This window comes from Peromyscus eremicus, chromosome 20 (genome assembly GCF_949786415.1).
Source record: "Peromyscus eremicus chromosome 20, PerEre_H2_v1, whole genome shotgun sequence".
Lineage (NCBI taxonomy): Eukaryota > Metazoa > Chordata > Mammalia > Rodentia > Cricetidae > Peromyscus > Peromyscus eremicus.
The window spans coordinates 4,328,775-4,356,139 of record NC_081436.1 but is presented as its reverse complement, the minus strand read 5'-3'; the positions used below and the strand labels follow the sequence as shown (position 1 = coordinate 4,356,139).

At 50.6% G+C, this 27,365-nt stretch overlaps 1 protein-coding gene across 1 annotated transcript in view; it reads right to left on the bottom strand.

Moving 5' to 3' along the window:
- Positions 1-27,365, bottom strand: part of Fmnl3 (formin like 3) — a 53,110-nt gene that overhangs the window by 6,217 nt on the left and 19,528 nt on the right. The window contains 14 exon segments of the mRNA XM_059247690.1: positions 36-104; positions 536-818; positions 1,731-1,832; positions 2,252-2,401; positions 2,681-2,791; positions 2,907-2,981; positions 4,389-4,482; positions 4,660-4,736; positions 4,892-5,000; positions 6,095-6,247; positions 9,137-9,220; positions 12,037-12,113; positions 12,766-12,846; positions 15,193-15,276. Of these exon segments, the coding sequence (XP_059103673.1) occupies positions 36-104; positions 536-818; positions 1,731-1,832; positions 2,252-2,401; positions 2,681-2,791; positions 2,907-2,981; positions 4,389-4,482; positions 4,660-4,736; positions 4,892-5,000; positions 6,095-6,247; positions 9,137-9,220; positions 12,037-12,113; positions 12,766-12,846; positions 15,193-15,276 (1,549 nt within the window).

The following is a 27,365-nucleotide window of genomic DNA, read 5'->3' as shown; positions in this document are numbered from 1 at the left end:
CCACCAGCATTGCCCAGAGCCCTGAGGACACTCACCTGACAGGCCCACTGTTAACACCACAGAAGGAGCAGCGCCAGGGAGAGGAGGGGCAGGGGGACACTTGTCTGGGGAAGAAAACATGCCACAGTGACCCAGAGGTCCCAAGACTCCTTCCAGGCTGCTCAAGCTCTGCCTGCATCACCTGTCCTTAGAGACCCAGAGAGGATGCTGTGGAGAGTCTGATCAAGCTAATCCAGGCTGCTGAAGGGGACGGGACAGTGACTAGCATCGCTGACGGGGTTTCTTCTGCCACAGCTCAGCCCTCTGCCTGGCTACCTTCAGAGTAATTAAGAGCAGCACCCAGAGATCCTTGAAGCAAAACCTGCTTCCAACATTCCTTCATCTGATTCCCCAAATTCTGGTCCTCCCTTAGCCCTCTCATCCTGACTTGATATCCCCCCAGCCCTCAAATGATGCAATTTCCTAGCTGCTCCCCGAGACTAGGGTCTTGGCCTCACAAAAAACCTGCCCCTCCCAGCTTGGAAGTCTCAGTTACCTGGTAGTGGAGGAGGAGGTGGGGGCAAAGGTGGAGCCGGTGGAGGGGGCAGAGGAAGGGCCTCCTCAGCAGGTGGGGCTGGAGCCAGCAGGTCCAGGTCAGAGGGTGGCATGCCCTCACCCAACTCTGTAGGGCCTATCCTGGCTAGGGCCTCGCTACCACCTGCGGACTCCAGGCCCCGGGCACTTGGCTCCAGGTGGCGTCGGCGTTGGAAGGCCTCCTCCTTCTCTTTAATGAGCCTCCGAAGAGTGCGCACCTGGTGATTTGTGTTCTCGTACGTCTCCTATCAGGCAGACAGCAACGTTGAGGAAGAATGGGCTGAGGGTTAACAATCACTTCCCCTGGGAGGCAGGAGTCCTACCCAATAGACAGACTCTCAAGGAGCTGGGGTCATCTCAGTGAGGGTGCTCAACACACAAGAAATTCCCGGTCAGAGGATAGCAAAGCTGAGGTGTAGTGGGCACAAGTGGGGGAAGAGTCAGCTTGCTTCCTCGGGTATCCTGATATGTCCTTCACTCTGCTCAAGCCTGTTCTCACTGCAGGGGCCCCTCAAGGCTGAGGAAAAGGATGCCCCTCATTTCAAACTCCCATTGGTCCCCTGCCAGATGGGCACAGCTGCTCTCTCCACAGACCTCCATTATTGTCTGTGGATAACTGCTCAGATGGAAGCCTCACAGATAAGCCTTGTCTTGGTGAGCTCTGTATCCCCCTAGCTCCTTGTATAGTACTTAGTAGGGAAGAGCAGATACACACTGAGCTGAGCTCAGTAGCCAAATAATCATACTCTTCTGCAAGCAAAAGGAGGTTGTAGCACGGCTTTGTAATTAAATTATAAAGTTAGGTGCAAGAACACAAGAAGTCCTGCCCTTCAGAGGACACCTGTAGACAGTCTAATAAATAGACCTGGGCTACTTTGAGCATGCTCAGTAAGCAGAGCTAAGGTGCATTTGGAGAAAAAGCCAGCAAGTGGGCAGGAAGAAGATGGCTGCTTCCACTTTCTTCTGAGTCTGGCAAACTCTAGCTTCAACCTCTCTCCAGATAGAAAAGGGGAGGAGCTCAAGATCACCGTCCACCCTTGCCTGAGTGCCTTGAGATAGATCAGTTTCTTTCCTTGACATGATTTGGTTAGAAGGGGAAAGCCCTGTGGACTGGGCCCCGGGTCAGCGGCAGCCCCCCACTTGTCCCCCACTGGCACCTTGATGCTCTCTAGCTCCTTTTCCCGCTGCAGCAGCTGCTTCTCCAGTTCCGCCACCCGCATCATATTCTCATTCTCCAGGTCCAGCAGCTTCTCTGTGAGCTACAAAATGGAGAAGGCCTGTTCAAGGCTGTGCTCGAGCCTGAACACTCAGCACAACTTGAAGCCAAACCAGGACCTGAAAAGCAGTGCCCCAAAGGCAGTCTGTTCAAGTGGCTTCCCTACATGACTCTCAGGGGCCAGGAGTCCTGATACTACGAAACAGCAACAGGTACAAGGCGAACGGTAGCAGTCCGTCCCCAGTTTAAGGCCATCTTATACCCAGGCACGGAGGTCAGCACCTTCCAGTGAGTAGTGTCCAGTGGCCTGGGCCAGAGTGGGGTCTAGAGAGACTCAGTGGTTCAAGAGCCTTCCTGTGGCTCAATCTGGAGGCAGGCAGGTCAGCTCAGGGTTCCTGGAACCTAGTTGTGCCCATTCTCCCAGCCTTCCACAGTGGCTCCTGACAAGCCAAGGATACCTACGTGGGACACGTGCTCTTCCAGCTCTTCCACCTTTTCCAGGGCGACATTCTTGGTTTCTGCATCTTCCAACAACCCCCCCACATCGAACACATTGTCCAGGTATGCCTGGATCTGCACCTGCAGCTTCTCGCTCTCCGTGTGCCTCGACTTCTAAGAAAAGAAGTGCGGGAGTCAGTGGAGATCTGAGAGGAAGCATCACTGCTTCCTAACTACCTCCGAGAGCATGCAGCCAGGGTCTTCCAGCCCCACCCATGCCTGCTTGGCCCTGATAGAGCTGCTTCATTGGGAAGATGGACACTGGCAGAAGAGCCTCCATCTCAGGCCAAAGGACACAGGCAGGTTCCAGAAGCATCTAGGCCCTCTGTGCTGTGTCTAGGCTGATTCTCTACCCTACAACACTTCACCTTTTCAAGACCCTCACCAGTTTACCTGCAGGAATTCCTCCAGCCCCAACTTGGTAAACTCATATTGCAGGTGGACCCGGAAGTTCATATCCTCCACTGAGTGCACCACAATGTTGATGAACTGCATGCAGGCCACCTGGTGGGGGGGCGCGGGGTGAGAGGCGGACTCTCAGAACACACTGTGAGTGTGGCCTGGCTTCAGCAGCACAAAGCCTTGATGGGCATGGCATGCACCTGTCCCAGGTCCTCACCATGAAGTCAATGTTGCTGTCCTCATTCCGGAAATACTCCATTAGCTTCTCAAACCGATGCAGTTCTTTACACACCTGAAGGCGCAAACACTCCTCAGGGGAAGGGTCTGTACCCTGCAGAACCTAAGGCCCCAGCCTCCGGTTCCCAGGAACACGGTGGCAAAGGCATGGTTCAGTCCAGTTAGCCACAACTTGGTGCGGCATGGTGGCTGGCACCTGACTTCCTAGCTAGCCTTCAGGAGGCCGAAGCAGGAGGACTGCCTAAGTCTGAAGCCAGCTTGGGCTATAAAGTAAAAATCTGTCTTAAAAAAACAAAAACCAAACAAACAGATAAAAGAGACCCAAATATATATGTAAATAAATAAAACAAAAACAAATTAACCCTAACTCTAACCAGGGACTGTGCCATTTTGGACACCAGAAGAAAACCCAGGACCTGGAATCTGGCCCCGGGTCTCTAACCCTCCACCACGGAGGGAATCCAGTACAGCCTAGGATTTTGGTGTCTCTAAAGTAGTCCAGAAAGACACACAGCAGATCGGAAGCTGTCACACGACAGGAGGAGGACAGGAGCTGAGCCGTGGCTGTGGCAGGAGGCTGGGCCCCAGGGGAACACGGAGGAGGAGTCAGTACGCAGCAAAGCCCTCTGCTGAAAAGGGTCGGGGACTCCTTTGGGTTTCTGAACTTTAAGGAGGAAGAGCTGTTTCCTGAACCAAACAATGGATGCGAGGGAAGAGGCCCAGAGAGGAGGAAGGGGTGGGCCCACAGCTGTGGCGGGATGTTGAGGAATCCCATGTTCAAGCAAACTGGGGTTTCAGAGGTAGACCTCAGGATGGGAAAATTCCACACCCAAGTTCTCTCTTCCTTAACTAATCGCCTTCTCCTTCCCTGAGAATATACTTGCTTTGGATTCCACCTGTGGGCTAGCTGCAGCAGAACCACCTGGGGAGTCTTATAAAGTGAAGATGATGCCCAGGCTCCCCTCCAGGGGGTCAGGAGGAGAGCCGAAAAAACGTGTGTGTTTTGCCTACATAAACGTATATGCATGTGTGTACTGTGCCTGTGGAGGCCAGAAGGGGGCACCAGATCCTCTGGAAGTGGAACTAGAGGCAGTTGTGAGCCACTGGAAACTGAATCCAGGGCCTCTCCAAGGTCAGCAAAGGCTCTAACTACTGAGCCATCTCTCCAGCCCCAGTCTGCATTTTCAATAAGCTCCTTTGGTGATTCTGACAGTATCAGGTTAGACACTGCAGTCTATCCCAGAGCATCATTAACTGGCCAACTGGGAGGTGTCATGGAACAAGATCTAGAGACCTAAGCTCTGCTTTTCTTTAGTTCTGCTCTCACTCTGAAGCAGGCTGCTCAGGCAAGCAGTTATTTTAAAATCACTAGAGATCCCAGTAAATGGGATCCTCACATTTTCCTCTAACACACACAAAGGGGGGGAGGGGGGCGCAGCAAGAGAACATGCAGAAGACTAACCTCTTTAAAATTGTCAAAGGCAGCAAGGATGATTTCATGACCTCCCCGCACCAAACACACAGCTGCCAGCAGCTCCAAGACCAGGGCTTTGGTCCTAAGGATGAAGGAAGATTAACATCCTCAGTCCCATCCAAGCCACCACAGTTCATGTCTTTAGACACTTCTCCAGCAGAGGAGACCCTGACTGACAGACCCCAAAGCAGGTAGGACTTGTCAAAGATAAGTCAGGATCTTCAGATATCTGGGCACAATGAGGAAGGAAGGAACGCACCTTGGATTCTTGTTGTTGAGGCTAAGTGCAATCTCATTGACAGCATGGGGGTGGGACATGACCAAGTTGAAGCCATACTGCAAAGGAAAGGAGAGGAGAGGCCCTTGACGGTGGGAAAGGGGAAGCCAGCAGGTCCCCCGCTAGCAAATCTTTCACAAGCTGGTGCTCAGCTGTCTCGGTTTAACATATGAGGCAGAAGAAGTAGTGCATCCATGGTGAGCATCACCCCTACCTGATAGTTCATGATGGCTCTGAGACAAAGGATACAGACGTGGACGTCATCCTTCTGGCTCACCAGGCGGGAGTTCTTCAGGGCCCTGCGGCCAGGAAGAGTGCTGTACCTGGGGGAAAGTGCCATGTGGTCAGGCTGGGGCCAAGACTGCTGATGAAGGCTCTAGGACACTAGGCTGCCCTTGAAGCAGAAGAAATGGGGGAAAGAGGACCTTGTACCAATGGCTAAGACAGCCAGGGTGCAGGAGGCAGGGGAGTCAGCTTTTATTCACCTCCTTGGGACAGGCCTTTGTCAGCAACTCCCCAGGCCCCTAGCTTTATACTCTGTCAAACATGCTAACCCCAGGCACCCTCGGAAATACAAGACTGTTTCGAGGACTTTGTGGTTCTTGGGATGGATCACAAAGACACATATCTGAGACTTCCCGGCCCTCACTGTGAGTTACCACATCTTGGCACATTCAGGGGGACAGGTGCATCTCTGCTCTCCCCTCATTCTAAAGCCCCCGAAGGCAGAGCAGACCCCCACAGGCCTTCCGAAGGCTAGGGCTATGCCTGGCTTTGTATCACTCCTCCACTGTCTTAATGTTTTGTGAGAAGAGGAAACACACATGGAATCTGTTCCTGCAAGACCAGAGTGGTGAGCAGTGTCCAAGACACACACCCAAGGAGAGAAAGCAGCAGAGCCGTGGAGGAGACAGGCCAAAGGAAAAAGCTATGGGTGTGCAAGGACAGCCTCTTAGTAAAAGGCTCCGAGGAGGGATCCAGTTCACCAACAGGACTGCTCCTGAGAACCCAGAGACAAATGAAAGCATGACTTAGGAAAGACCTGAAGGGAAAGGAAGGAGCAGCAGGCAGGTGGGGCTGGGCTTCAAGCCACTGGTTCACGAGGGCACGGAGGCGAATCAGCCGGCAAAGCCCAAGCCCTGCCCAAGGTCAGGAAGGAATGGCTCCAGAGTGAGGAAGGGAGAGCTGGAACTCCAGGTGGGGTGGCACAGCTGAGGACCGTGTACTTACCCAGGACAGACTGCTGGGCAGTGTCAGGGAGACAGAGAGAAGATGAGAGACAGGCGAGCAGGCAGAGGGCAAGAGAGCTGAGCCTGGAAGCAAGAGTGGAGGAGGGGCATGAGCACTCACCGGCTTCCCAAGACCTGGACAGGGCTGGGGGGGAGGGGGCAGGGAGGCAGGGTAAGCGCACACATACCGGAGCACGGACTGGCGCGCAGAGCGAGCGAGGCTGTTGGTGAAGGGGGCCGACAGGGCGCTGGGCGGCTGCAGGTCCTCAATGGACCTGCTCCAGGACCGGAGCTTGTCAAATGCACCATCATCACCACTCTCCAGACCCTCAAAGTCAAACCTGGAGCATGGAAGGACACACATGCGCACACGCAGGCACGTACACAAGAGGAACTCTGTGCCAAGCCCCCAGCAAGCCCACCTCCCACTCTTCAGGCCTCTGTGGCAACACAAAGCAAGGGCAGCAAGAGCAGAAAACAGAATTAGGCGCCGGGCGGTGGTGGCGCACGCCTTTAATCCCAGCACTCGGGAGGCAAAGGCAGGCAGATCTCTGTGAGTTCGAGGCCAGCCTGGGCTACCAAGTGAGTTCCAGGAAAGGCGCAAAGCTACACAGAGAAACCCTGTCTCGAAAAACCAAAAAAAAAAAAAAAAAAAAAAAAAAAAAAGAATTAGGCATCAGAGACCTAATCCTGGTTGGAGCTATGGACGTCAGACAGGGCAGAGAAGGCTCAAACAGCTCTGGGAGGGGGGACCTGAAGGTTTCTCTGTGGCCCAAGGACTGCGGGGGGCTGGCTGGCTTCCTGTGCTCCTAGCTTCAAACGGGACATCTCAAATCACCACAGCTCTACTTAAACAAATCTATACTCAGGAGAGCAGAGGGACGGACCAGCTGCAGATCTCGCTCACTGGACAACGGCAGTGGCCTAAGTACTCAGAGCACCTAAAGTAGCTAGGTCATCAAGAATTGGATAGGCCTGGAAGGAAAACAATGGGGTTCCTGAAAATCCAAAGTTGGTCCTTGAAGCTTAGGAAGTACATCACTGTCCTATCCTACCACTGGCTTCTGTGGACTGGCTTTGTTTGGCTTTTTAGTGTCAAGGAAGAGCTAATCCTGCTAGGCTAGTATGCTAACAGGAGGTCCCAGTGAGCTACACTCCAGGCCTTTTTTTCTGCGATTGACTACAGGAGGCTTCTGTGTTTTCCTCCCTAGCTTCAGCTTCCCTAGACGAAAGAAAACCGTAGGCTGAGGCTGATGGGGCATTCCAGCTGCTGGAGAAGTCAGTGTCATTTGGGCTACTTCCTGTTACGTGTCCCTTACCATAAGAGTTGTGCTCAGGGCAAAGAGGATAACCGAGATTACACACCACCCGGGCCGTCCCTTACATTTCTTCACAGAGTACACACCCTGAGAAGCAGTTTCGCCCATCCCTCCTCCCCTGTTCCCCTGTAGCCACTAAGAACTGGGGCATATCTCCCAAAGGCTTTTTCCCACAGGACATCTGGCTCCACATGAGTGCCCAGTGTCAAAGGCCGGGGCTTTCTGGAACAAGGCACACCACAGGTGCTGGAAGCTCCAGAGGAGGCTGCAGTAGTCATCAGAGTCCTGACTTCAGGAGGAAGTTAACAGGCAATCCGGTCAGGTTCAGAGTTCTGACAGGGGTGATGTCCACCCATCAACCATGGCACTCCTAGGCATGGGATGTGTCATTTACAAATGCACACCTTCTCTCAACCTAGCGGACACACCTCTTTCCTCTCAAGGCTTCCCAAAACATATTCTCTCTCACTCCCTGGACTCTTTGCACTCAAAGGCACTGCCCTAGACACCAAAGCATTAAACGTCTGGTGTATTCTTGGTTGAGAGCAACTGGGGTTTGTTTGCTTTTCAAGAAAGACAGGCATATTTGGGGAAACGATCTACATCTTTTTACTATAAAAGTTCTGAACTAAAAATTCACTTAAGCAAATTGTTTTCTTCTATTTCTTTCTATAAAAAGATTATTTAAAGGGACAGGAGGATCATGAGGTATGAGTTCTGCAGAGATCTGGATGGAGAGTGATCTACTCTAGGTTAAAGAAGATGACCTGGGAAGGGTTACAACGAAGCAGCATCTGGGAGAGGCTTCCGTGTGCACCGTTGAGGAGACGCACTGGGCATAAGGGCAGGGACAGCATAAAAGCTAAAGTCTAGGCAAGGTCCAAGGCTCAAGCCTGGGCTTCTCCAGACTAGGAACATTCAATACTAGGGCACCAAGGGAAGTTGAGAGCAAAACCGGGACCCAGTCTCCCTAGGCTGATTGTCTAGGTGTAAGATCGCACATGTTGGTGGCGTCTTTTACCATCACAGGCAGCCTTCTTTCCATACATCTGGAAATTACAGGCAGGCATATCACCCAGGTAATAAATTAACAACAGAGCAGTCACCACAGAGGAGGCCTATGTTCCAAATGCTAGGTGTCAGACATACCTTCTCATCTAATCCCTTCAGTGAGGAGGACAAGGCTGCTCCAGGTTCCACAGATAGCGCACAACACAACTAAGACCCAAACCCAACTCTGGGTGACTCACAAGCCCGCATTCATGCACCTCGCCACGCCATCACCCCTGTGCCAACCCACCGCTAACTGCCTCCACGTGAAAAGGGTATTTGGAAAATGCTCCCAAATGCTTCATCTATCTGCTCAGGTCAAAGGTCATGCTCACTGCACTTCTTCAACAACAGGCCTGTAGTAACCCTCTCACATCTCAGTGCCTCATGAATATTCAATTTTGTAGAAATGGATAAACCCTACCAAGGCATTTCCCTGAGGAGCCAGGGAATGTTTTCTTAGCCTGTAGTTTGGCACTTAGGTCATTTGGGTTTTGATTCCAAGCTCCCTTTCCATACCGTTCTCATCACGCTCCCCCAGAACATGCCTTCCACTCCAGCTAACAGGCCGACCCTTGCTGGTTCCTGATCGTCCCTTGTCTTGCCTTGCTCACTTCCACACAAACACCTGGGCTACTTCCTCCTGTCTTGAGTTGCCCATTCCCATCTTCTCTGCTGGGATCTCACCCTTCCTTCTCCTCCTCCCCCATCTCCTCCCAGGCTGGAGACTGAACCCTCAGCCTCAGCACATGGCAGGCATGGTTCCGCTGCTCTGCATCCCCAGCCCTCACCGTTCTAAATAGATTGGACTATGTGCTTCCTTCCCAGTGGGTCCCCAACCTTAGCCCTTGTGGTACTCACATGACAGAACACTGGGCAAATGACAAGTAATCCACCAGCACATCCAGGCCTCTGTTTTCATCATTGAGAAACTCCCTCACCCACCTGCAGACACAGGAAACAGTGGATGGAGTCTGTAAACTGGTTTGGTTTAGTGGAGGGCTCTGACCCAGCAATCTAGCAACAAATGTGTGCTCCTGTATCCTACTGGAACCTAGTGTCAGGCTGAGAAAATCCTGAAAACCAACATCTACAACATCGATTTGTGATCTTGTCAGGAGCTGGACCTCCCACAGGCAGGGGAGCCAGAGATAGGGAAAGTATTTCCAACACCACTTGCCTTATCACAGATGAGCTTCAGCCAACAAGATTCCAGCCAGTCTCTCCTAGTGGGCCAAGGCTATAACCCAATTATTTCCTGTATCCCTTTGATCTGATACAATGCTAGGCACAAAGCCCTTTCCCACTGTGTGCTGGAAGAATTGAGGAGGCATCCAAAGCATTTACCACTCAGAGAGCTGTGTCTGAAAAAGCCAGCAAGTCCCCTATGCCATAAATCTCAGTCAGAGATCCTTACTGGGCCAAGGGGCTGTCCACTGAGTTCAGTCTTGAGAAGCAATGAGCAAAGATTGTTGTGTGAGTTCTGTGTTCAACTGGAGTGAGTCTGGCAAACCGAAAAAGGTCGAGGACACTTAGGAACTCAAACTCCAGTATGTCATGACTCCCACAGTCACATGAGAATGTGGGAAGGAAGGCAGCAGGTGGGCGGACAGAAGGACAATGACCTGGGGCATTTTTGCTTTCCTTTTGGACCATGCCATCTCTGGAATAAAAGTGAAGAGCCAATTCCCTCAGAGTTGGTGGGATTGTTGTATGACAAGTTCGGTCCACTGTACCCACTGTTCCCCTGAGCGCTCTATTCACTCTGGAATCTCCATGGGACCACATAAAGCAGCTGTCTCCATCTGCCCTGCAGGGCTTTTACCCCACAGCTGGATACCAGCTCCATGCTGGGCAGCCACACCCGGAGCTGAGAGAGGCTGGACCTGGAGCACCAGGCTTGGCTGATTTGGCAGCAAGCTTCAGCTGAAGCTGACACTGGAGCCGCCTGAAGTGAGCTTCCTCTCTGGGGGCCGACAGGCCTCCCATTTCCTGTCTGTCTGCTCTCCAGCTCCCCACCCCCTTCTCATTTCCTGTCTGAGTCTACACTGCTATTTTAGGGATCCTGACACTTTGAAGGAGAGGTTAAAGGGCATTTTGACAAGGCAGAAAAACCAATACAAACCAGAAGAGCTAGAGAGCTCTGGAATCCTGCGCTGGGGCAGCGTCACCCTGCAGCATGAACCCCCATCCACTGCCAGTGGGCTCAGTCCTGCGAAACCCCCCATAACCCCTCACTAGCCAGACAAACTTCCTAAAGAGAAAGAGTCTGTCTTCTTCATAGAGCCAACCAGAGAAGCCTCAGATTGGACGGCAGGGGCTTCTAAAATGTCACAACTAAGCTCTTCCCTGGGAGCCAGGGGCTGGTTCTAGACTTCCAACTTGTGAGGCAACTGCCAAGAAGCCCTGGGGCCTAGGAACTATGCCAATCACAGGGACTGGTACTTTGTGGCCCTTTCCTAAGGAGAGCAGACCCCCACCCTCACAGAAGACTGCAAGACCTGAGAAGGGCCCTGAGGACTGGTGCAGGTACCAGATGGTGCCCAGGACGGCCACAGTGTCACTCTTAACCAAACACACAGCCTGACTGATGAACTTTCCTAGTTTTCCTTCTGTGAGATTTTTGGAAGTAGAGGGATAGGAGGGCTTGGCCACACCTTTCTCCATGGCTTTCCATGTCTGGGTCACAGATGCCTGGTGTGGAAGCCAGGCTTTGCTAGCACAGCCCAGCTCCCAACCTCAGGAACTGTCCCCTTTCCTGTCCTCTCCTGCGCCGCTTCCCTTCTGACTGCTGCTGCAGCTGGCTACAGACAGATATCCTCTCCCTAACAGCTCCAGGCAGGTCTGGCCTGGAGGGAGACACACGGGCTGCTGCTCTGACAGAGAGGAAAAGCTGATGAGGTCATTTGGCTCTGTCCACCTTACTCTCAGGAAGCTTAGGGACTTAGGCTGGCATCTGCCCAGAAACCCCACCTCACCTTTTGCTGCTCACCCACTGAGGCCCCCTACCTGAGGTGCTGGAGTCCCACCTCACTACCCTTTCTGCACAGGTGTGCACACACCTCTGTCGGCCTCTTCTCATCTCTTTCTCACTCTTGCTGAAACGGCGTCACGGGACTGAGGCACTGTCCCTCCGACCCTCGCCGCATCAGCCCTCAGCTCCCTCAGCACCACCTGGTACCCCACTCGGTCTGAAAGACCCCCACAGATCTCAATGTGTTGACAGCAACAGGACCTATGAGGACAGGAGACGCCCAGTGCCCAGGCCTCTCTGTCTCACATCTTTCTTTGGTGCTTCAGGAAGCCTCTTCTGCTTATATACTGTTTTTTTTTCTTCTTCTTCTTTTCTCAAACAAATAATCTGTGCACCAAAAAGTCTAACTAGTCACCAATTAGGCACTAGGTTTCATCTATCAATATAATATATTCTCACATCCCAACCTTTGCTGGGCCTCTCCTGGCCCAGGACCAGACCACAGGCAGACTCCAGTCTTAGCTGCTATGGGAATGTCTTCTACTCAAAGCCACAGGACCCCAAGAGAGGCCCCAAGCTTGCCAGAAGTAACTGGTCAGCAGCTGGCAGAATTGAAGGGTAGAAAAGCTAGAAAGGGCTTATCTAGAGCTCTGTAGAGCCAAATTCTATTCAAGGGACAGCCTTGCTTCATGGCAGGAAGGATAAACCAACAAAGGGCACCAAAAGCTGTGTGGTTGACAGTGTTTGGTGCCAGGGAGCGAGGCCAGGATGGCTGGGCCTGACTTACCCAATGTGGTTGGTGCGAAGTGAGATCTCCAGCTCCCGCAGGACCTTGGTTGACTCCTGTACTCTCCTCCTGAACTTCTGTAAACATGGAATCTTTTGTCACTTGACAGACATTCCCTGTCAACTACTTTTCTTTAAGATTTTATTTATTTATGTTTCTGTGTATGAGTGTTTTGCCTGCATGTATGTCTGTGTACATATGCATACACTGCCTATAGCGGCCGGAAGAGGATGTTGGATTTCCTGGAAGTGGAGTTACAGGAGTTGTAAGCCACCATGTGGGTGTTGGGAACTAAACCTGGGTCCTCTGGAAAAACAGCAAGTTCCCTTAACTGCTGAGTCATCTCTCTAACCTCCCTTCCTCCATCAACCTTGTCTGTCTGTCTGTCTGGGAAGGGGGTGTGCAGCATCTTGCTATGTAGCCCAAGTTGGCCTGGAACTCACAATCCTCTTGCCTCAGTCACCTAAGTACTGGGATCACAGGCATACGCTATGCATCTTTATATTACAAGTAAAAGAGGCAGAAAAGAAAACATGGGGATGACAATGTGCAATTACGCACCTTCCCTCCGGTACTGGATAGTCACTTAGGCCTCAAAGCCCAGATATTTAACTGCCAATATTCAAAAATCAGTGTCAAAAGACTTAGCTCCAAGTCAAAAGGTTTGTGCCTCAACCCCCCAGGACGATGAAGGGCAGCAAGACAGGGCCTTTCCGTCCTATACATCACCTTCCGTGTTACATTGGGGTCCAAGAAGCTCTGAAGTTTCTGGATATAGGTGTGGGGAGGATTCTTCACCTGGAATCGTTCCTGTAAGAAAAAACACACATGTGTGTGCACACAGAAACACAAAGTCCATGGAGGTCTAAGGACGGAGAATGCCTACAGAGCTGTTTGAGGGACTCAGCCTCCAGATGTCACCTGCCCCTTAGCATCATCGAAACCCTAGGTTCCCTTCCCTGACCAATCCCTGGGCACATTCCCACCTGTGGCTGCGGGCAGGCTCCTCTTCAGGCAATGCTCCCTAGCATCTACAATGCTTTTCTATGCCAGGGACTGTTTTAGTCTACTGCCTGCTAAGAGGCAGAGACCCCAGCTGTGACTAGTACCTAAAGTGAATACAGAACTGGCCAACTGGCAGGCAGGTATGAAGCCACAGTGAGGGGAGCTTTGCCCCGAAGAATCTAGCTTTTGTAGTTCTAAACTCTGCAGTTGGAGCTCAGCTAGCTTTGCTGTGTTCCTAGTCTTAGGGAGGTACATTGTCTGTGCTTTGCCTAGGAACTGGACCCCAGCAAGCCAATGCTGAAAGCTGTTCTCAGCTGGGTTCTCTCTCAATACCCTTCCACAGATCACAGGACTATGGCCTCTCTATTCGGGTCCACCCAAGAGGAGACTCAACAAACCCCTCAGCATTCTGGTCCTATACAGCCTTCCACAAAGAAGCTATCTGAAGAGCTCAGGGGAAGAGATGCATACAGGATCCAGGAGAATGACATAATGTTAGGAAACAGGACCTGAAAACAAACAAGACTCCAAGAAAAACTGCAATTATGTAACCTAAAAAAAGAATTTGCCTGGCAGTGGTGGTGCACACCTTTAATCCCAGCACTAGGGAGGCGGAGGCAGGAGGATCTCTTTGCGTTTAGGCCAGCCTGGTCTACAGAGCAAGTTCCAGGACAGTCATGACTAAACAGAGAAACCCTGTTTCCAAAAAACCAAACAAAAGGAGAGGGCTTATCAAGGAAGTAACTTCAGCACTGCTGTCCTCCAAACCCTTCCCTGGCGAGAGCTTGGATGTGGACCTCAGAATCATAATGCCAGCTCGTGGCAAGCACAGGACACGACAGAAGAGAACAGCCAGCAAAGACCTGGCACCTGTATGTCTTGGACCAATCTGGCTCTGGGTTCTCTGACTGAAAGAGGACTATCAGAGGATTTTGTGAGGTTAAATGAAATATTTTACTATATGTGGCATTCCTGACAGATAATCAGCTCTCAAACATTAGCTATTATGTTTTTTTCAGAGCCTGAAAAGAAAAAAAACCCACAGATTTGTTCATGACAAAGCTCAGCGTCTAAGTGCTATGTAAACATAATGCCCACACTGTGCCAGGTCTCCACCATGCTGAGCTTTGCATTCAAAGACAAATGTGCAGGAGAAAGAGCCTAGGCAGTGAGTGTTATAATACCCTGGTTATCAGCAAAGTAATGCTTTCTCTTCTTACTCAGCTCTAGACACTATCCATGCAAGGACAGCTGTGGTCCTTGACTACACAAGGGGACAAGGGCATCTCCCTCCTAGAAGTCTGTGGCTGACAGGAGAAGCACCCCACTATCTGTCCTGTCTGGGCCAGAGTAACAGAGTCCCTGAGCATAGCCTGCAGGTACAGCCACAGTCCTACACTGAACACAGTCTTCTGGAGGAACTGCCCACCTGATCCACAGATGACCCTGCACAGGCCACTGCATCACTGTACACTAGGCAGCCCCTGAACAAAGTCAGCTTACCTACCCCGTATCAAGGCTGGCTCCTGCCAACACGCTTTGGCTTTAACTGTCTTCTCCAGGTGTCACAGACTGCTACCTCCCTGACCTTGCCAACCTCACACCTGATCACACAGACTGCCAACCTCATACCTGATCACACAGACTGCCAACCTCATACCTGATCACACAGACTGCCACCTCACACCTGATCACACAGACTGTCAACTCCCTGACCTTGCCAACCTCACACCTGATCACATAGACTGCCACCTCACACCTGATCACACAGACCCCACCTCACACCTGATCACACAGACTGCCACCTCACACCTGATCACACAGACCCCACCTGACACCTGATCACACAGACTGCCACCTCACACCTGATCACACAGACCCCACCTCACACCTGATCAAACAGACCCCACCTCACACCTGGTCACACAGACCCCACCTCACACCTGGTCACACAGACCCCACCTCACACCTGATCACACAGACCCCACCTCACACCTGATCACACAGACCCCACCTCACACCTGATCACACAGACCCCACCTCACACCTGGTCACACAGACCCCACCTCACACCTGGTCACACAGACCCCACCTCACACCTGGTCACACAGACCCCACCTCACACCTGGTCACACAGACCCCACCTCATACCTGGTCACAGATGAGATCCCACTTCTTCTCGTTGTCGTACTGTCGCAGGAGCCGGGCCTTGTCAGGAGGCAGGTTCATGGAACTCTGAGGAGAGAACCCAAGTCAGCAAGCTGAAGCTCCCACCACATACTCACCTGGAGGGCAGGAAGGCACGAACTCCCCTTCCCCTCTTACTGCTGCTAAGGCAGCATAGAAGGGGGACACTTCCTGTCTCCCCACCAGAACAGTCAAGTTTGGTTGAACAATATTTTCCAAACTAAAGGTCAGAGAATCAATCTAATGAGTCAAAATTAACTTTATTTGGAATGCAAAATTATGTAAAGGTGCTTGCCCCCAAGTCTGTCCTGAGTTTAATCTCCAGAGCAGAGCCACGCAGAAGTCAAGAACCGACTCCTCTAAGCTGTCTTCTGACTCCCCTGAGTACATCACGGCACACTTGCTCCCACACACCTATGCAAAGTATACACACAAAATACTTACAAATGCAAATAAGATTTAAATAGAAGACACCAAGATTCATTGCAAGTAGGAAGTATAAATGTTTTATGAAGCCTTCTTTGACATTCCACATATATGTCATATACACATAAATCATACTGTAAAAGATACTTCATGTAATATGAGGTAAGTCAAACTGGGAAAGGCCATACTGTAAAAAAGATGTTTTTAAAAAGATTTTTTACTAATTTTAAAGTGTGTGTGTGTGTGTGTGTGTGTGTGTATATGTGCCCTAGGAGTCCAGAAGAGGGAGGGTATCAGATCCTCTGGAGCTGGAACGACAGGTAGCTATGAGCTGTCTGACATGGATGCTTGGGTTGTCTGTAAGAGCAGTACCTACTTTGAACCCCTGAACCATCCATTTCTCCAGTACCAAAAGATACTTCTTAGCATAAGACAGACCGAACTCTGAAAGCCACTTTCAATTTGCTTCTCTGCCATGACCTGAGAGCCAAATATCATGAATCAGATGCAAGTGAATGAGGTCATTTATCCAAAGAGAACCATTTACACACTTTTAGAAAAACATTTACAAGCCGGGCAGTGGTGGCGCATGCCTTTAATCCCAGCACTCAGGAGGCAGAGGCAGGCGGATCTCTGTGAGTTCGAGTCTAGTCTGGTCTACAGAGCTAGTTCCAGGACAGCCAGGACTACATAGAGAAACCTTGACTCAAACAAAACAAACAAACAAAAAAAACAAAACAAAACAAAAAAAAGCAGTAGCAATTTACTTGTTATTAATTACAAATGATTACCCTCCCGATTAGCCAATACAGGGCACTGTCCAGACCCCCGTTAAGACATCCTAATATAGGGGCTGGAGAGATGGCTCAGAGGTTAAGAGCACTGACTGATCTTCCAGAGGTCCTGAGTTCAATTCCCAGCAACCACATGGTGGCTCACAACCATCTGTAATGAGATCTGGTGCCCTCTTCTGGCCTGTAGTCACACATGCTGTATACATAATAAATATATAAATTAAAAAAAAAAAAGACATCCTAATATAAAATACTGAAGGATAGACCATGAGTTATTTTATTTTGCTCATTACTATGTACTAAATGAACAGTCGGTGCAGTGCAAGGAAGGTCTAAAGTCTGCCTGTACGTGGTGTAGATCTCCCCTGTGTCCCCTGCAGACATGACTGGCCCCCTCTCTTCAGTCAGATGTCCCCTAAGTCATGACTGGCTTTGTTCTAGGTCACAAGCTTTGCCTCTAATAGCAGTCTGACACTTTAATCAGATCACAGCACCTGCACACCCCACTTAGGACTCAAACAAGATGCCCATCTGAGGTGCCACAGCTGTCTGACCCACCTGACCTCCCGGAAGACCTCCCTCTCACCTCTCCCTGTTACTGTAAGCCCGGCTCTCACTCCCTGGTAACCCAAGCCTGACCACTGGCTTCACTCCTATCTAACCCCATCCTCATCCTTAAATGAATGGTGTATTCAGGATCTCCAGGGGGCAGGTATTCTACTTAAGGGACCAACAGGAAAACCCTTAAATATTATTTACTTCTGTCACATAATCCATCATGTACTTATCTCACACATACTATTACGCCATCTGTGCACTCATCTTATCCCAAGGATGCAATCTACATTCAGTCTCCTCCTCTCAGCACATTTTACAGAGACCTAAGTTGATGGTGGGTCCATGGCTATCAGGCCCCAGGAACAGTGGGCTCACATCCTGGCTGAAAACAGGACCGTTAGGGTTCAAAACAGGAGGCCGGTGGAGGAGTCCAGTTAGTTACAAATGGAAGAACGGAGGACTAGAGAGACGAGACAGAGACAATGTCCTCACAACTCTTCCCTGGTCTCTGCCTGAACTACACGACAGAGGCGGCCTGCATCTCCCCAGCTGATACTGAACTGACGGTAGGATGCGCAGACACAGCCCGCCTTCAGGAACTGCTTTGCTGATGGCCGATGTCAACTGTCTGTGTGTGGGTGACACACAGGAGGGGGCGCTTTAACAAACAGACACAAAGGTCCAAGGCAGGCCAGCCAGCTGGGGGACAGGCTAACAGGAAGAGAAAACTAGGCAGAAAGAGTCCCCAGGACTAATCCTGGCTCTACACACCCTGGGCATAGCACCATCATCCAATGATACTGCTATCACGTCTGAGCCAGGAAAATAACTTCCTATTTTTTCCTGCAGAAGAAAAAAACGCTGGTTGTGCTGGCCTTTTTGTTTTTATTTATTTGTTTTGTCAACTTCACATTCGCTAGAGTCATTTGGGAAGAGAACCTCTCTTGAGAAAATGTCCCAGACTGTCCTGCAGGCAAGCCTGTGGGGCATTTTTCTTAATGACTGATGCAGGTGGGTCTCCCCTCACTGAGGTATGCCACCCTTGCACAGATGGTCCTGGGTCCCGGAAGGAAGCAGGCTCAGCGAGGGAGCAAACCACAAGCAACGTTTCTCCACGGCCCCCAGCTCCTCCTCCACGGCCCGGCCCTGGCTTCCTTTGATGACGTACTGTGATTGGAAGTGGAGAGGTCTTTTCCTCCTCACGCTGTGTTTTGGTCATCAGCTGTTTCATTAGCAGTAGAAACCTCAGACCCTGGTACAGAGCATGAATAGTCTACTGCTACTGTGGCAGACATCACATCCTGTCTACACCAACTTCCTCTTTCGGCCAACCATTGTGGGCAGCTGCGGCTTTCCATCTCCCTGCCAGGTGTGCTGCTGAGGAAATGCTTGACTCTCTCCAGGCTCCAAGACTGAACAAAATAACCCCCTCTGGGACACCTGTCTTAAAACCACAGTGACCCATCAAGGACCTGGTCAAAATTTAAATCCTCAAAGAAGATAGACCCCTGCAGTGTGGAAATAGGTGGCAAAGTACCCAACAGCCCTCACAGCAGGCCCACCCCCTCCTGTCTAGAGCTTCCACGGCTTTCTGGATGACAGCGGCCCCAGCCTCCTTTTTGTCAGGGCTGAGAGTGCAACAGGAAGGGGATGGGAAGGAAAAACCCGCAACCTCTAGCATTCTCACAGAGCAAAGCATTGACTATGGCGGGAGCCACTGGCCAGGCAGTTCCTTTGCTGCTAGACAAGAGCATGATGGCTCTTGCCTCCACCTGATAATGTGCATAAATCTGGCAGGGTCCAATGTCCAGAGGAAGCCAACTTCCTGGCTTCCAGAGACACGGCTCCAGCCTCAGTCAGAAGCCTGTTTCCGTGGTTCCTTGGACAGTGGGCTCTCAGAGACAGAAGCTCAGTTCTTGCTAAGTCCTCAATGCAAGTCTTGCTGGACAGAAAGAAAGAAGGCAGAGGGCACCAGCTGTGGAGCCAGATTGCCCCAGATCCACTTTGGGCATTTCAGAGCTACCAAGTTCACTGGACTCATCCATCCAGCACATCTCACTATCCTGCGGGGGTTTCTGAGCATCAGATGATGACTATTTTACACCTGCACACATCTGGAATATGGTGGATACTGGCAAAGACTCCTTTCGTTCTGGAAAGCCAGTGTGGTATTTGGCATCCACACAGCTGCCCTCTTGCTTCTGGGTTGTCTGTTCTCATTTGTCCTTCGGCAACCACTTCTCAACACTGAAAGAAGTGTAATTCTTTGAGCCCTTTTTAAATCCCTCTTTGATTTCCTCTAAGACTAGAGTCAATCTAAACACCCCATCTTTGGGGAAGGGGGAGACACACCCCACCCAGGAAGGGAGGAAGAGAGACACATCACAGCCAAAACAGTCACAGTAGGAGACGGGAGAAGGGAGCTGAACTCAAACTGAAAGCAAGTCTGGGTCCTGGTCTCTGTCAGAGGTAACAAGAAGACGCCTCACTAGAGGCCCATGATGGAAGAAGCTGAAAGCTGTGGATCTGATGCTTCTCCAGCAAGGCTGCTTGGGCTTGCTTCTTACTTGGGGGCCTGTATAAATAAGGGGTCCTATTCCTCTACCATGTCTCCTTACGTCCCCCAACCTGATCCCTGTCTGCCCCAGGAAAGCTAAGGAGGAGGAAGGGCGGGGTCTGCTCTCAGAGGTTCCCTTCTCCTGCCTGCCTGGCACCCCAAGTCCACTCAGCCCCTCCTCCTTTCTTTCCGAGGAAGGGGAAATACTGGCGTTTTGGAGTTTCCTTAAAAGCTACACGCCTACTCTGGGACTCACCCCTGCTCTGCCAGTCTTCTTGGGCCAAGCCTGGGGAAAACCCAACATACAGAAATAGGAAGCACCCAAAACTCCCTGCTCCATTACTTCTAGCCCCAGCTGATCATGACAAATCTAGGAACAGACACGAAAATGGCGTAGCACCTATAGACAGGCTAGAAACATTGGAACATCCCTGGGAAAAGGGCTGTGAGGACTTTAGGGACAGCCACAAATGGTATTTACTTTCAGCAAAACCAGGAAGAGTTGGTGATTCTTTTTAATATTTTCTCTTGCAGAACCACCTCCCAACAAGTTTCCTAAGCTGGGCCTGTCTCCGAGCATAGATGCTCCAGGCCCTGTGCTCGGGCCATGGGATGGAGAATCCTGGAGAGCTGAATCTAGAGCCTCCCCACAGCGAACAGAAAGTGCTTTCCTGGGTACCACATGCTTCTCAGCATGCTGCTGTGCCCCAGATACAGCTGCCACCAAAGCCTCCCTGGCATCTGTCGATGGACCTAGTGGACAGAGGAGCAGAGGTAGGAAACGGGCAGGAAGTAAAAGCCTGGAAGTTGAGGAGGCTGCTGTAGGAGGAGAGTTAGCACTGTTGCCAGCCTGAGCTCCTAATGGGATCCCCTTCACCAACCCACAAGTCTGCCCCAAAGCCAGTGACAAAGATGGCAACACAAGGCACAAGGGCCGTGACCAGACATCAGGAGGACAGGCTTGGAACAGCCCAGCCAGCCTTCCGCAGGTCTCCACCGGTAGGTAACGGGCACAGCTGTGGCCGGCTGGGCACTGCGACCAAAGGGGGAGCGCTCAAGAGGCATCAGGCCCTCCTACCTTGGCCCTGCTGCAGTAGCAGCTCCCAGACAATGAGAGCTATTTTCAGCCAGTGCTTTAACACAAGCCAGCTGGCCAGTGTGCCGGGCAGGAGTCCTCCTCCACCCAGCCCGCCCAGACAGCGGGCTGCCCGGCCAGCCCCACCCGCCCCATGCTGCTGCCACCTCTGCATCACTGTTTATCTCACTGTCTCAGCACCGCCCCTCCCGACACCCCAACACTGCAGTCCTGTCAAAGGGAAACAGACAAATCAGAGCCCAATCAAAGGTCCGGGAGCTAACATTAGAACATCCAGACAGAGGAAACGCAGCAGCCCCTTCAAACACCCACACTTTTCCCCAGGCCCATGACTGGCTGGGGTAGTGCAGGAGTGGAGATGAAACCCATGGACAGGCAGACTTCCCTGCAGCCCTCGCCGACCCAGAATCCAGTCTTCACTGCCAAGCCTGGGAAACAAAGCTCAAGACTGCTCCTCTTGCCCACTTCCTCTATCCTTTCCAGAGCAGGGATCTGGAGAATGAGTCTGAGTCGGGGACAAAAGATTCTGGACAAGAGCTGTTCTGCTCCAGAAAGAGAATCATAGGAAGGGCACTCAAAGCACAGACTGAGGAGCGAGCGGGCAAACAATGCAGCCAGCCCCCCTGCCCAGCAGTATTCTAAAACAGGAGGCAGGGAGGGCAACAGCCACCTCCCCGGACCCTGAGACTCCAGCCTGTTCTCCATAGGCTCACAGTGCAGGGACCCAACCCCATGCCACTCCCCCACTCCTTGGAAAGGGACCCTATGCACAGGAGTCCATAGAGTGCACAGCTCTGCCAAACAGTTTTCTCGAGGCCTGAGCTACTAGGAGACATAAAGCAAAGTTGCTGGGGCTCCTCCTTACGGCATCAGAAAAGTGGGTGTGATTTTCTTTGACTTAAGTGTCTGCAGTGGCTTAAGTCTGCCTTTCTGGATTTGTTTTAATTGAAGCCATCATTTTGGGAACAAGCTGCCAGCACAGAACTATGTCTGGAGAACGTGCTCCTGTGGTCACTGATGACTCTACAACCAGAAATGACTTGCTGAACAGTTATGGGCCAAGTCTCTAAGCAGCCTGGAGGAAAAAGAAATGGATTCAGCAGATGTCTCCAGTTGAGCTCTGCAATTCACGCCAGACAAATCAGATGAAGGAAGGGTCCTTGAAGGCCGGCACAACTCAGACAGAGATGACTTTTTCTAGCAATCATACCCCTGAGGCCTCTCTGTCACCTTGGAGGATTCCTCTACTGGATGCTGAGAAGGCAAAAGAAAATGACAGTGTCCCCAGTACCAGGAAAGCCCTCTCTACCCTCCACCACACTACTGCGCTTACACCGAGCATCAGGTAACTTCTACAGATGGCTTGGGCCCAGCTCCTGGTTGAGGACACCCTTCTGCCTACCAGTTGAGGAGTACCCCATTTCAGACAAAACTGCTGATGTCATTTTCCAGTTGAACCATTGGCCCAATGAAACTACCACCACAGCAACTTGATCCAGCCACTGGTTCCTCAGCCCCTCCTCGTGGTTAGCCAGACCCACACACTCCCCAGTTACGCAGAATGGAAACTATTCCGAGGGGGGGGGGGGGTGACAGGTTTTCCAAAGCCAAGGAGTCTTGGGCACAGCTTGCCACTCTCCTTTAGCCGACCAGGGTTCTCCCTCTTTCCCTGGAACTCCTTGGGAGTCCCGAGAGGATTTCTGGGGTCACATCCCTCTCTCCTCACACCACAGCAGCTCTCTCACTGGGACACAGTGAGTCTCCCTTACAAGGCCTCTGACCTAGCCTTCCCTTCCTGTCCCACCGTCACTACACCGATGTTCTTAGTATTCACTTCAGCGCTCAGGGGCACCTGACCTTCTACTGCGAATCGACTTCCAGCACTTCTTTCCCTCTTCCCCAGGAATGAGGATGGCTTCCAAACACCCAGGCACATAAGGTGAATCGCAGTTTTTCTTTAAGATTTATTTATTTATTATGTATACAGTGTTCTGCCTGCATGTATCCCTGCAGGCCAGAAGAAGGAGCCAGATCTTATTACAGATGGTTGTGAGCCGCCATGTGGTTGCTGGGAATTGAACTCAGGACCTCTGGAAGAACAGCCAGTGCTCTTAACCTCTGAGCCATCTCTCCAGCCCCCGCAGTTTTTCTTGATTCAGAAATACCCTGCGCATGGCCGGGCGGTGGTGGCGCACGCCTTTAATCCCAGCACTCGGGAGGCAGAGCCAGGCGGATCTCTGTAAGTTCGAGGCCGGCCTGGGCTACCAAGTGAGTTCCAGGAAAGGCGCAAAGCTACACAGAGAAACCCTGTCTCGAAAAACCAAAAAAAAAAAAAGAAAAAAAAAAAAAAAGAAAGAAATACCCTGCGCACGCCTTTAATCCCAGCACTCGGGAGGCAGAGCCAGGCAGATCTCTGTGATTTCAAGGCCAGCCTGGTCTACAGAGCAAGATCCAGGATAGGCTCCAAAGCTACACAGAGAAACCCTGTCTCAAAAAACCAAAAAAAAAAAAAAAAAAAAAAAAAAAAACAACTCTGGTTCCTTATCATTTACAAAAAAGAAGTCCTTGGCTGGTTGCTCCTCACATCTTACCAGAACGTGCTTGGGAGCTGAGCTTCTCTCCAGACTGGCCTCAGCATCTCGGAACAGCTTACCATTTGGGCTCTCACGGAACCAGCCCTCTTGCTATTTCTTGGCCCCACGATTTGCCTGTGACCAACGCTTCCTTGGCCTTCTAGATCCCTCCTACCCATTATTACCTGTATCAAAACCCAACAGCTGTCACAAATCACACTCTCAAATAATGGCATGTCCAAACGACACAGCCAGGCCCACTTGCTCTCCCCCAGCTTCTCCTCTTCCTCAGCAGTGTTTAGCTTTCCTTTCCTCCATGGCTTTCTCTTTCACTTCAGTTTGGCTGTGTGACCACGTGGAATGTAAACAGAGTGTGCGGTCTCTGAAAAGGAGTCTTAAAGGGGTGAAGCCGACGCTCCTTTCTCAGTTCTGTCTGCAGCTGGGCAGAACACAGACACAATGGCTGGACTCTGGCAGTTATTTTGAACCAAGAGAGGTGGCTTTGGAACTGAAGCCTCCTATATAGTAAACCAAACTCCCTGGGTCTGGGGATGTGATGCTGTGGTAGAGCACTTGCCTGGCGTGCACAAGGCTCTAGGGACAAACCTAGGACTGAAGAGAGAAAAACTAAAAGCAGCGGTTGCTATGGTGACTGCCACTAGGCACGGTGGTACCCACTTGTAATCCCAGCTCCTTGGAAGGATGAGGCAGGAGGATTGTGAATTCAAGGCCAGCCAGGGCAATTGAGCAAGACTATCTCCAAGAAGGAAGACAGGGATGGGCTGGGGGGAGGACAGGAAGACGTGCTCCTTGTGACCATAGCCGTGGACCATCAGTGCAGTCCGAATACATTCCATATGATGTGCCTTCCTGTTTGTTCTCTGCTCATCCAGGCACAACTACAACAGGAATCCCTCAAAGCAAAGGTCAGGCTTCTGTTCCGAATAATGATGGTGCTTAGTAAATGACTGATGCCCAGCCTTCCACCAGGTCCCTTGGGTCCCTTGGGTCCCTTGTTCTGGTCCTGCTCCATTCCTGTTATTCGAGAACAGAGAGAACTCTCTTGACATCTCACCACCGTCCTTGGAACTTCCGGGCACTCACCTATACTCTACCTTTTGTGTTCTTTAGGCTGCTTTTCCCTCAGTGAACTCCTGCGCTCACTCCAAGTCTCAGTTCAGGTCGCCATCGAAGCCTATTCTCTCCCTTTCTTCTCCTTAACCACAGTCACCCTTCTAGAGCCTGCTAGGCGATGGCTTCTGAGTACAGAGTCACCACCAACTCACTAGAGATTGAGCAAACCTCGTTCTCCATGCAGACACTCCTCTTCCTCCTGCCATCTGTCTCCTTCTCCACGACACCTAGCCTCACCCCTCCTCCAGCTCACAGCAGGTGAGATCCTGCCTCTTCTAACAAATCTCCCCTAAGTGAGAGTTGCTCCAACAGTCTCCACACATTTATTAATTCTTTTTAAATGTGGCCATAGAGTTGTGACTTATGACTAATGTTCCTTCACCCTATCTTGGACCTTCAATAAACATCCTTTCGATGGCTCTCAGTGACACTCCTGGGAACAGAATGGAGTGGTGAGAACAAGGACTGTAGAGGCACAGTGTCTGGGATGGAGTCCTGGCTCCATCACTTGTTACTACTGTACCCTTGGGAAAGGAGTTCATGTCTGTGAGACCCAATCTCCTCATGTGTGAAATGGGGATAGGAATAGTGCCTACCTAGCAAAGTTGCTATGGAGACTGGGGAAGTTAAGTTAGTGTATGTAAACATCTACATCAGAACCCACATAGAAAATGTTACACATAATGCAAACTTTGCTCGGGCTTTTTATTCCAACACTTAGCTATGAAACTACACATCAAACACTAAACTAGAATCTGGGACTAGGAAACAAACAAGGAGTGATTACTATCTTTGGACAGCTTATATCCTGAGGCAAGGTCGACCAGAAAGCTAGGGTGAGCTGTGGTTGGCTCTGCTGAGGAAGAGGCAGAGGTTGCCCAAGGGGTCCCTGGGAGATAGCATCTGATTAGATGAGGAAGCAAGCAGGGATTACTGGAAGAAAAGCTTCAGGATTCTGTTCTGAACATCAAGCAGGAGAGGGTCAGGCAAAGCAATGGAAAAGATGGTGATACTCTAGATCAGAACATGTATCGCAGATGTCTGCAAGCACAAAAACATCATAACAAGGCCAGGAGTCTACAAGTGATCTGCGTAATAGTGTGCACTTAGGAAATTATTATGGGCAGAAAACAGTCCAATAACAAAGGGGCTTATGAACCCCGAGGTAAGCAAGCAGGAGTGAGTAGGATGGTACTATACTACTTAAATTATAATAGTAATGATGAGCAAAGCTAACATTTACTGAGAAAACCGTCATCAGCACTCTGTGGGTCACCACACATAATCCTAACAACAACAACAACAACAACAACAACAACAACAACAAACTTCTTTGTTTTACAGGTAAGGCTGTGGAACTTGCCTGGGGTCACACAGAGTATGGGAGAGGGCTGGAACTGGATCTAGATCTAACCCCAATCCTGAACTTTACTCCTACATAGCACCTACTCTGGGTCCAGGAAGTGCCTTAGCCCTCTCAGCTGCCTTTCTAACCTGTATGCCCTTCAGGGCTCAGCTGGATAACTATAATTGTCCTCCTGAACCCTCCCCTCACCAACAACCCAGACCTCTGTATACTATTTATTCCTCTGAGTTTCTGAAGGGCTCACTTCCCTGTTAGCAATTATAGGCAAACATTTTTTTCTTGCTTAGTTTTCATTCATAATCATGAACTTTACAATTCAGCTACTTAGAGAGGACTAAAAAAAATGTGGAGCCTAAAGAACTGCAGCGAGGCCGGGTGGTGGTGGCGCACGCCTTTAATCCCAGCACTCGGGAGGCAGAGGCAGGTGGATCTCTGTGAGTTTGAGGCCAGCCTGTTCTATAAGGGAGCTCCGGACAGCCAGGGCTACAAAATATAGACCCTGTGTCAAGAAAACAACAAACAAAACAAAACTATATACACAAAACAAAACTACACACAAAACAAAAATACTACAGTAAGAACAAAAAGCATCAGAAGATATTTGGAGCAGATAAGGTGGAGGGTTTCTCTCCAGGGCTATGAAAAGGAACGATCTGCTGGTTAAGATGCATACAAGTCAATAGTACAGAGTGGTCCATGTCAGCAATAATTATCCTCTTGCTGGTCTTGCAGTCCATGGACCCAAACAAAGTGCTACACGGCTTCCTTCACCTTCCAAAAGACCACAGGCTTTGCTGTTCAACTACTCAGTCTTGGCGGGGGTGGAGGGGTGGGAGGGTGGGGTGAAAACTGGGAACTATTAGCATTGGTCCAGCATTTTCCATGAACAATATGCCAGGGCCTGGATGCTTCAGAATAAAGTTCTCAACCTCAAATTTCTCCCTGTAGACAGACTTGAAGCCAGTGATACTATAGGGTATGAGGTCACCACCCTGGCACATGAATCTTGGAATAATTCTGTGAAAAGAGAAACTTTGTAACCAAGTCCTTTGTATTCTGTGCTCAGAAAATTGCAGTTTTCTCCTGTCCTTGGAACTTTGTCAGCACACAACCCAAAGCAGACACTGCCCAAGGCCTTGCCATCTACAGCGACGTCAAGAAATACTGTAGAGTTGAACACAGATGACAGCAAGAAGCCAGGTGACAGCATCTGCAGAACCTCAGACTTTCTTTTAACAGCTGTTAAGTGTCTTCTACATCCACACTGTGCCGGGGGAGAGGGGGACCTGTTCTTGTTTTAGAGTGTGTGTGTGTGTGTGTGTGTGTGTGTGTGTGTGTGTGTAAGTCAGAGTCAGTTCTCTCCTTCTACTATGTGTGTTCTAGGGATCAAACATAGGTAGGTCATTTACCCACAGAGCCATCTCACCAGAAAATCTGTTTTGCCTTACAAAAACTCTTGTGTATTTACAGCGAGGGGAAGCTGCAGTTTATAAACATCTGCTCTGGGCCAGGCACTCTGCTCAGCCCTTTAATTACACGGTTTCATAGAAAAAACACTTTTTTCCTCAGTTGTTCATTGTTCACCTTTTGCATGATTTCCTGAACTAGACTGCCCACTCCATGAGGGTATGGA